Source organism: Dermacentor variabilis, unplaced genomic scaffold (assembly GCF_050947875.1).
Source record: "Dermacentor variabilis isolate Ectoservices unplaced genomic scaffold, ASM5094787v1 scaffold_14, whole genome shotgun sequence".
NCBI classification, from domain to species: domain Eukaryota; kingdom Metazoa; phylum Arthropoda; class Arachnida; order Ixodida; family Ixodidae; genus Dermacentor; species Dermacentor variabilis.
The window spans coordinates 15,226,541-15,237,245 of NW_027460302.1; the positions used below are offsets into that span (position 1 = coordinate 15,226,541).

The 10,705-nt window shown below is 48.1% G+C and overlaps 1 protein-coding gene across 2 annotated transcripts; it reads right to left on the reverse strand.

The window, feature by feature from the left end:
* Window positions 1-681: 681 nt before the first annotated feature.
* Window positions 682-9,584, reverse strand: LOC142567823 (uncharacterized). Of its 2 annotated transcripts, none has more exons than XM_075677973.1 (2): window positions 8,452-9,584; window positions 682-1,780 (listed from the first exon to the last, which is right to left on the reverse strand). In XM_075677973.1, exons 1-2 carry the CDS (start codon window positions 8,482-8,484, stop codon window positions 1,151-1,153), a joined length of 663 nt encoding a protein of 220 aa, XP_075534088.1. In that variant the 5' UTR covers window positions 8,485-9,584; the 3' UTR covers window positions 682-1,150. The 2 variants fall into 2 exon arrangements, with proteins under 2 accessions (XP_075534088.1, XP_075534087.1); XM_075677972.1 differs by having other exon boundaries at window positions 682-1,801.
* Between the last annotated feature and the right edge of the window lie 1,121 nt (window positions 9,585-10,705).

A 10,705-nucleotide genomic window follows, 5' to 3' on the forward strand; every position in this document is an offset into this window, starting at 1 on the left:
AGGCACATAGCGAATTTCACTTATACGCTGGAAGTTATTACAATGTCCTCTAGGTAGCACCCTGCCGAATTTTTTTTTCAAATCGGTTCATTAATAGTCGAGATAGAAATGTTTCAGTGCCGCGAACTCATGATTTCAGATGGCGAGCGCCACTGCCGAGAGAGACAATCTCCACTCGCCCTGTCTAGCCTCCGCAAGCGAAATTCCTTCCCTGCATTCTTCTATAACGGAGCTCGAGAAACGAGTGACGCACAAGTCACAGGCCCAACCTTCATTTCTTTTTTCTCCTAGCTTTTCTGCGGCGTGGCACACTTCCGCTGATGGCGTCGCGCGCAAGCTGTTGCGATTGTCTCCTTTCGCGCAGCGCAAGATTTGGCGCGCTGTGCACGAGGACACCTGACTAGCGGTACAAATCGGTGCTACACGAATACTGAGGCAGACAAAAGCAGACCACGGAGCATGATCCTGCACTGGAATGTGGTAAAAAATTTGTTTTGGTGTCTGCACGACGTGTGCACAAGCAGACGAAACGGAAGTACATCTATCTTGCTGCGGTGCGAAATAAAACGCAGACATTCGGTATGTCTTTTTTTATTTTTCTAAACTTTAATTTGTCTATTCAATCAACAAATTACAAAAATAACAGATGCTGCCTTGCATAATTATCGAGGTCACATGTCACTACGAGCGACGTCACAGCGCACTGCAGTAGGATACAACATAAAGAAACAGCACTTGGCAACCAAGGCACACGAACCGCACGGCGTTGTGTTAGCTGCCAGCCAGTCACAGAAGCAAAGTCATTGTCATGCGACGCTTTCAAAATGACATTGTACTCGACACCTCCGTGTCACGATCCGCCCGGGTTCGTGAACAAGGGAGGACTCGAGGCACCCTCCCTTAGACGAACGCTCCGCAGCGTGGTGGTGACGAACGATGACTGACCGCCGAGCAGCTGTGCTCGTCGGTGTTTATTGCAGTGCGGTGACCAATGTTGCCTACCGAGCCTGGCAGGCCACCAAGCCTGGCGGGCCAACGAAGATTATACCCGAGGGGGCGTCACATGCTTGCTACAGCCCTTACCCCCAGTTTGTTTGTTAACTAAAATAAACAAATGTCCAAGTTCAGAGCATGAGGCTCTGCCGCCGTTCTAGCCAGGTCGACGGTGCCTGTTACCCAGGCGAGTAACGGTCCGGTGGCCTCCGCCGCCGAGTACTCCGCCTGGGCACGGGTGTTGACGGGCCGAGTGTGGCGACGCCAGGTGCTGCCTGAGACAACCTCGCCCCATCTGGAGGGTCTGCAGTGGTTGGACTGGCGAGTGCTGACGAGTTCGACACCGGCCCAACAGGTGCCGCACCACTGGCAACGCTTGCGGCCTTAGAGGTGGGCGGTGCTCCGCTGGAAGTGGCAGTCGAGAGTGCTGGTCAGGTCCCGAGGCGAGGCCTAACATGGTCGGCGTGTCTGTGCTATGTGGCCCCGCCCCATCTGGCATCTGGACGAGCAGCGATGAGGCGCTGGCAGGCTGGCAGGAGACACCACCTGTCCGGCGGACCAGGGTGGGCCACGGTGGGCCAGGACGGAAGTTCCTGGTGAAAACTGGAGCTTCCAACTCCGGCAAAGGCCCGGGACGGCACCCTTGGTCAGCAGTCAGCTTCTGCTGCTTGAAGAGCACTGTGGATTGGAGGTCCGGATGCAGGACGTCCAAGGGTGTCTTGACCATCCGACCCAGCAGGCGCTCACAGGGGGCACGGCCAGTGACATCGTGGGGCGTGGTCCGGTACTGAAACAGTATCTGGGCAATCTGCGTCCGGAAATACCCAGTGTGGCTCTTCTTTCTATATTTATTTATTTTATTTATTAATACTGTCGACCCTCATAGAGGGTCATAACAGAGAGGACAATACAATTACGTACATCAAATATGTACAATACCAACATACGTAAAGTAGCTTAACACATGTCAATTCACAGTGAATAAGATGTTCATTTGAATGATGTTCAGCACACTTGTGACATTTATCAAAGTACGTACAATAAACATCAAGTCGCACATATCACTTGCCACTTCAAACTAAATTGGAAACTCCCGTAAATACTTCAAAGTTTGTGACATCTTTTAGGCTAACAATAGCATTTGGCAATTGGTTCCACATTTCTATTGCATCCGGGAAAAAAAGAGTATCGATATTGACACAAGATGATTTCAAATAACGCGCGCCAGCCGCCTCCTGCGTTCGCCCAGTTGTTTACTGCTACCTGCGAAAGATAGCGGCAGTGAAGCGGGCAACACGGGCTCGCAAGGCACGCGCAATCGGAGCAGTGTGTCATCAGCGCGGGACACGAGGGAAGAAGCAGAGGTGCGGGTCTCTTGCGAAAAGACTGTGGACGTTCCTGTGAGGCTCTTGTTTAGCTGTTTGTCAGGCACAAGTTCGCCCAAAGTAAAGCGATTAAAGCACCATCACTCAACTGTGCGTTACAAATCTGGTGGAGGTGCGGGGTATGATTTCAAGCCCTTCTCAAGTCAGAGAAAGGAGCCCGGACTCACGGCAACTTGGACCCATCGAATTGACTCCTGTTCACCAACGCAGCAGTCGTCGCCTACGTGGTGAGCCCCCTGAGTTCTTCCCTTTGCCGGATTCTATTGGAGCGTCAGCGTCTGCTAGCGGAAACGCTACCGAGATGACAACTCAAACCACGCCAACTCATATCGTAGTCAACTCGCCAATGACGCCAGAGCCTTTCCATGGTACACATTTGAAGACGCAGAGGACTGGCTGGAACGCTTTGAGCGCGTCGCTGAGTTCAATGGATGGAGCGGAGAGCGCAAGCTACGAAACGTTTACTTCGCATTAGAGGACAGCGCACGAACGTGGTTTGAAAACCATGAAGCGACATTTGTGTCGTGGGATGCTTTCCGACGGGAGTTGCTGGCAACTTACCCGAGTACCGACCGCAGGGAGAGGGCCAAAGCTGCCCTGCAAGCTAGAAACCAGCGTAACAACGAAAGCGTGGCCATGTATGTAGAAGACATGTCCCGCCTATTCCGCCGAGCGGATCCGAACATGAGCGAGGACAAGAAACCACGCCATCTAATGCGGGGCGTAAAACAGGAACTGTTCGCAGGGTTGGTTCGGAGCCCGCCGCGCTCCGTCGCTGAGTTTCGTTCAGAGGCGACGACTATGGAAAGCACGTTGCAACAGCGATCAAGGATGTACAACCGGGAGATGAACATCAACTCTGTAGACGCATTTCCAGCCGTCTTCGGAAACAGCGTGGAGGTCATGCGAGAGCTCGTGCGATCTGTAGTGCGAGAAGAGCTTCAGAGGCTACGGCTTGACCAGAACGTTCCAACGCCCTCTTCTCGGGCAGACCTCGTTCGCGAAGAAGTCAGACAGGTGGTCCGGGAACCACAGCTCAGTGCGCAGCCCCAAGCGCCACTCCTGCGCCAACCGACCCTCTCATATGCCGATGTGCTGAGGCAAACTCCCGGACGTGCTGACATCGCAGCCACTTCCGCTATGAATAGCTCGATGCCTCGAACTACGCTGCCGCCACCCGAGGGAAGATTCAGGAAGGCCGATGTATGGCGCACTCCTGACCGAATACCCCTCTGCTACCATTGCGGCGAGGCTGGCCACCTGTACAGAATGTGCCACTATCGTCAGGCAGGGCTTCGTGGTTTTCCGGTGAACGCACCTTGCCCTCGAAATGGTGACCGTCCCTTGGAAATCGAAGAGTACCTGTCCACTCGTCAAAGCTCTCCATATGCCTACCAGCAACACCAACCTCGGTCAACAGCGCCGTTGAGGCATCGGTCACCGAGCCCCCGCCCGTCTTCAAGCTCCCCAAGACAGAGCCCGCGTCGGGAAAACTAGTCAGCGACCTCGGGAGGTAAGGTCGCTGCCAACGCGAAAAAAGAAGAACCTCCATCGATGACTCCGAGTGACGATGAGGGACTCAGAAACCAGTGCCGTAAGAGTGACGTTGCTTCCGATTTACGTGTGTTTGTTGACGGTTACGAAGTAGACGCATTAGTGGATACAGGTGCAGATTACTCGGTAGTAAGTAGTGAGCTCGCCAGGAAACTGAAGAAAGTGCTGACTCCTTGGAAAGGGCCACAAGTTCGCACAGCAGGAGGACACCTCATCGACCCGACGGGCAAGTGTACGGCTAGAATAGGAATACGAGGCTTCACGTACGTCGCCAGCTTTATCGTGCTTTCCGAGTGCTCAAGAGACTTGATTATTGGCATGGACTTCTTGCAGGATAATGGCGCGACACCGCATCCAGCAGCAACAGCAAACCGACGCGGACCGATACAACGTGCGATGAAGAGACGTCCAGTATGCACCTGGAGACAAAGTATGGGTGTGGACTCCCGTACGGATGCGCGGCCTATCCGAGAAGCTTCTTCGTTGTTACTTCGGTCCGTATAGGATAATTCGCTGAATTAGTCCGTTGAACTACGAAGTTGCTCCAGAAGGTCAAGTAACCTCATCACGACGGCGGCAGCAAACAGAAATCGTCCACGTCGTCAGAATGAAACCGTACTACGACAGGCAATAACTGCTTCCGCCTACAAGCATTGCGAAATCATGACAGTCTAAAAATCACCGCCCTCTGTATGAGCATCGGGACGATGCACTCTTGGAAGGGGGACAATGACACAAGATGATTTCAAATTACGCGCGCCAGCCGCCTCCTGCGTTCGTCCAGTTGTTTACTGCTACCTGCGAAAGATAGCGGCAGTGAAGCGGGCAACACGGGCTCGCAATGCGCGCAATCGGAGCAGCGTGTCATCAGCGCGGGACACGAGGGAAGAAGAAGAGGTGCGGGTCTCTTGCGAAAAGACTGTGGACGTTCCTGTGAGGCTCTTGTTTAGCTGTTTGTCGGGCACAAGTTCGCCAAAGGTAAAGCGATTAAAGCACCATCACTCAACTGTGCGTTACAATATGTATCAGTGTTGGTACGGTACGGCTTTATGACGTAGTCGTGGTTAGTTCGCGGGTTTCTTTTGCCTGGAGTGTGTAGATATTTGAGCTTATCAATCTTAAGTTGATCCTGCATTATTTGATAAAGCATCTTCAGCCTATATTTCTTTCTACGTACCTCAAGAAGATCAAAGTTGCAACGTTGTAACATAAGCGTGACCGATTCCTTCCTTCGGTACATCGAACAAATAAAACGCGCCGCCAGTCTCTGTATCCTTCCCACCTTTCTCTTAAACGTCACTTGATGGGGACTCCAAACAACGGCTGAATATTCTAGTATCGTCCTAATGAAGGTGGCGTATGCAATAATTTTTACATTACGCGATGCATGTTCCAGTTTTTTTCTCAGAAAGTATAACTTTCGATAGGCAGTCATGCAGACGTTATCTATATGTTGGTTCCATGTCAAATTTCTTGTTATTGTTACCCCTAGATACTTGAACTGGTGCGCATTCTCCAATAAATATCCTCCCATGCTATAAAGAAAGGAATAGACAGTTTTATTTTTGCTGATGTGTGTATATGTAGATTTGGGATAATTTTGCAAACATTTCTGAATTTTAAGCTGGTCATCTAGTTTAGTAATTGTGGAGTAAATTAAGCAGTCGTCTGCGAAAAGCTTAACCTGAACACCCTCTTCTGCCACGCTACTAATGTCCTTGATATAAAGGAGAAACAATAGTGGTCCCAATACTAAGCATTGGGCACCCTGAGAGTACAGCTAATGAATCTGATACATAACCATCCAGTTTAAACTACCTGTGTACGGTTGGTTAAATATGCTTCAATCCATTTTATTATCAATTCATTTATTCCTGCATTACGTAATTTGAAGATTAATTGGACATGAGGTACTTTATCAAAAGCTTTCGCAATATCCATGCAAACCACATCAACCTGTTGTCTTATATCTACTGCACCCGCAAAGTCATGAATTGTTTCTATTAACTGTGTAACAGTTGATAACCCGGTCCTAAAGACATGTTGATAAGGATATAGTAAATTGTTCTGATCTAGAAACCTGAGTATGTGTTTTGCTATTATATGTTCGAAGACTTTGCAAGTAACTGAAGTAAGTGACACTGGACGGTAATTTGTTGTCTTCGATTACCTCCTTTAAATATACAGGTATCATGAATACGGTGCGCCAGTCTTGCAGCAATGAGTGAGTTGTATAAGATTTTCGAAATATGAGAGTTAGATAATGTGACAAACATTCTGTGTATCGTTTGAGGAATACTGCAGGTATATTATCGGGTCCGCTCGATTTCTTCATATCTAATTTGAGTAGTTGCTGAAATATTCCTTGCTGGGTGATTTGAAAGGTTTGCATTGGAACAGTAGGGGGAATATGTAAGGCTTCTTCTAAATTCACATTGGTTTCTGGGACGTTAAATACAGATTGGAAAAAATGGTTAAGATTGTTTGCTATTTCATCCTCTTCTCTTATAACGTCGCTTCCATCATGAATTTCGTCAATAATTTCTTTCCTGTTGCTAAAATATCGCCAAAATTTTTGAGATGAGGACCTAAGGAAATCACTGAGGTTTTTTTCAAAGAATGTTTGTTTAGATTTAGCCAAAGTACGTTTGAGTTCAGTTTTTAGATTGGCCAAGACCTCTGGCGACTTGCTCCCTTTATGCCATCTCTTAATTTTTCTTTTCATATGAATTATACCTCGCATGATCCAAGGACTTGTCTGCTTTGTTTTTTTAACCCATGATTGAACATATTTGGCTATGCAATGACTTATAATACATTTGAATTCCTGCCATAATTCTTCTACTGTTTTTAGACCAGCAGTGCTCTTGAAAGTATCAAATTGAATCTCCACAAAATCAAGAATCGAAGTGTCATCCAGCCCTAGCATAGTCCTTAATTTTTACTGGCACATAGCTCTTTATCTGCCCAGTTGCTCGGATAGGCACATCGAGACAGATCATCCTGTGATCCGATATACCATCTTCTACCGTCACATTGTAATCATTTAATTTATTTGATAGGAATACCAAGTCTAGTATTGACCTTGACGTCGGCGTAATTCTGGTATTTTCAAGCACGATTTGTTTCAAATTGTACGTAAACATAATGTCTAGTATTTTACAGCGTTTACTGATTCCACACCACTATACGAAAAATTTTTTCCAGTTTATATGTGGTAAGTTAAAATCTCCAGTCATTACCCACCTAGTTCCCATTTACATGAGAATATAAAAACTTGTTCAGGTTTTCGAGAAACTCAGGGGAGTTTGAGGGTGGCCGATATACAACTCCGATAAGGAAAACAGTACTTTTACAAGTTATTTTACACCGGAGAGTTTCTGGTACTTCACAATCAATCAACGAAGCATTCAGATAATTTTTAACTATTATACACACCCCACCTCCACGTGAGTCTCTGTCTTTTCTGAATATGTTGTAACCGGGAGGAACAGTGCAATCACTCGGTACATTTTTATGCAACCATGTTTCAGTTATAGTGGTTATGTGAGGATCATGCAAGAGCAATAAGTACTCAAGATGCGTAGTCTTATTTACTATACTGCGTGCATTAAACGAGAGCAATCTTAGCTATTTTTTGGTGTCTCAAATGAGCTGCATGAGCTATCAGATCCATTTGACTTAGTTGATACAACGCGCTCACTTCGCTTCATTTGATCAGTATCACGTTTGCTCGAATGCAAGCAGCGCTTGTCTCTGACGTCATCCCATGCGTATAACTGATCGTTTATCCGAAGTTTATCGTGTACAAGAACTACTTTAGTGCCTGCGTCCCTGTCCAAGGCAGGACTTTCTTATAATTTCTTTCGTATCTGCACTGTTTCCTTCGCATAGTAATTGCTTATCCTGATTGAAGTTCCCTTTAGCTTTGCGCCGCTTTTGAGGACGGTATCCTTTTCCTTGTAGTCATAAAACTTCAAGATCACAGGCCTTGGTGTATCAGGATTTACTTTGCCAATCCGGTGAATTCTTTCCACTGTAGAACTTCTATGCCAAGAACTTTAGAAAAGACATAATTTACAACGCGTTCTTTTAACACTTGTGCAGACTCATTGGTGCTTTCAGTAAGACCAAACACCATAAGATTATTTCATCTGCTTCTATTTTCATAATCTATTAATTTTTCAGATTGTTTTCGTACGGTGGTCCCCAATTTATCGATCCTATTTTTCATTTCGTCGAACATGGCTAGCACACTTTGCATCTTATCAGTTTTAGCATTCACTTCTGCAATTTCTTTCCTCATATCATCTATCTTGCGATCCAATGCATTTTGATTTCCAAGAATTTCCTGCAAGATTTCAGCATTTTTTGGGCCTGGATTTTCCTCAACATCCCCAGCCATTAGCAATAGCAGCAGTATTGACCAGCAATCCACCAAAATAGCACAACATCTACGAGGGCATGACAGGACTAACAAGCATCTATTATCACTACAATACGTAGAGCAGTAACTAACCTGCAATAGCAGCAACGGCGTTTTAGGCATCATGCTTGTCAGCCAAGTGCCATGCCCTCTGAAGCCGATGTTCTCGCATTGTTCCTTTTGTAGACTGGTCGCTGGTCACGTCACACCCGTGGAAGCAAGTCCGGAAAATGCGCACTCCAAGCTTGCATTACTGCAAAGTTGCGCATCGACGACGAAAAAGAGGCATCCGTCGTCCCTCTCCGACATTCCGACGAGAAACCACGGCAGCATCTGCAATAGCAGCAATGGCGTTTTAGGCATCATGCTTGTCAGCCAAGTGCCATGCCCTCTGAAGCCGATGTTCTCGCGTTGTTCCTTTTGTAGACTGGTCGCTGGTGACGTCACACCCGTGGCAGCAAGTCCGGAAAATGCGCACTCCAAGCTTGCATTTCTGCAAAGTTGCGCATTGACAACGAAAAAGAGGCATCCGTCGTCCCTCTCCAACATTCCGACGAGAAACCACGGCAGCATCTGCAATACCAGCAACGGCGTTTTAGGCATCATGCTTGTCAGCCAAGTGCCATGCCCTCTTGTCCTTGATGGTTTGCACCACCCGCTCAGCTGCACCGTTTGAAGCAGGGTGGTACGGCGGAACCATCATCCGGCGGATTCTGTTCTTTGTCAGTCAGGCCAGGTACTCTGTGCTGGCGAAAGCAGGACCATTGTCAGACACGATGATGTCCGGCAACCCCTGGGCGGTGAAGACTTGTCATAGCACTGCTATGGTAGCACCTGCTGATGGAGTGGTGACAGGTAGAACCTCCACCCATTTTGGAAAGGCGTCCACCACCACCAGGAAGTAATGGCCTTTGAAGGGTCCCCCAAAATCAACATGTAGGTGGGACCAGGATCTCTGTGGAAATGGCCAGGGGGTCATTTCCACATGACGCGAGGCCCACTGATGCTCCTGGCAGATTTGGCAGTTCTGCACCATGTGAGCTATGTCCTGCAGCAGGCCAGGCCACCAAACATGGGACCGGGCCACCATCTTGGTTATTTCCATGCCAGGATGACCCGCGTGCAGAAACTGCAGGACCCTGGACCGGAGACTTTGTGGGACCACCACCGTGGAACCTCACAGTAGGCAGCCCTGCTGCAAGCTCAGCTCAGTGCCCTTGTGGCTATAGGCCTGTTGAACCAATTACTCCCCATGGGACAATGCCTTGACAACCTGAGACAGGACTGGGTCCTCGCTGGTCGCTTGCTATACCGGAGATCTGGAGAGCACCTCCGGGTATGCGTGCTCCAGCATGAACACTTCAGCAGGTTCTGGAACAGCGTCAGGCACCTCTGGCAGGGACAGGCGGATCAGGGCATTAGCAGATCCCATGTCCTTTCCCGGACGGTAAACCAGCTGGTAACTGTAAGCTATTTAACAGGGATAAGCGGGCTAGTTGGTGGTTGTTATTGGAATTCATCATGTAACCGCACAAAAACAAGGGACAAAGAAAGAAAACACAAGACAGGCGCGGAACTTCAACTAAGGTTAACTCCGGGAAATCCCACATTTATACAAGTAACATAGTCACACTTGCTAACCATCAGACAGCCATCACTCGACGCTGGCATGCGGGCGTGAGTGCCACAAATTTGCTTGTAAATATTTGAACTCTTTATCGCTCAATGACACTGAAGAGCTGCTTACACAGCTGCCAGATTGCATTTTTATACAATAAGATTCATAGATTTCTCGGTTCAGTTGTGACGCAAACATCTTCAAGACTTTAGTGTCGCGGAACCTAGGTGTGCAATTACGACAGTGGCGACAATGGTCAGCCAGTTTGCCACCCCCCGTAAATCCTTCTACTCCTGCGCGGTGCTCCTGCAGTCTGACGTTTAGGCACCGTCCTGTCTGCCCTATGTAGCTATTGCCACAACAGAGAGGTATTTGGTACACTACCCCTATTCTGCATGGGACGAAGCTCTCGACGTGCTTGATACCACATTCATTTCTTTTGTTCTTACACCATGTTGCACATGCCCGCCAGTTTTTTGGGCGCCGTGAAAACCACCGGTACTTCACATTTTCAGCCACCTTTTTGAGGCAGTGGGAGATTTGGTGGTAATACGGGATGGCAACAGGTCTATGACGTTGCGGCTCTACGCTTGGGCGGAGCTCTGATGGGCCCCGCGCTTCCTTGGTAAGGGTTTCTAGCACCGAGGTGACCATATCATACTGAAATCCTGCACTGTGCAGTCTTTGCAACTGTAAGAACACGCTATGTTGCATTTCATGCTGGCAGGA

Bases quoted from the DNA above. Each gene is read 5' to 3' on its own strand.
- LOC142567823 (XM_075677972.1), bottom strand. From the start codon at position 8,484: ATGATGCCTAAAACGCCGTTGCTGCTATTGCAG. The intron at 1,802-8,451 runs GTTAGTTACTGC...TTCCGGACGCAG, and splicing joins CGCCGTTGCTGCTATTGCAG to ATTGCCCAGATACTGTTTCA.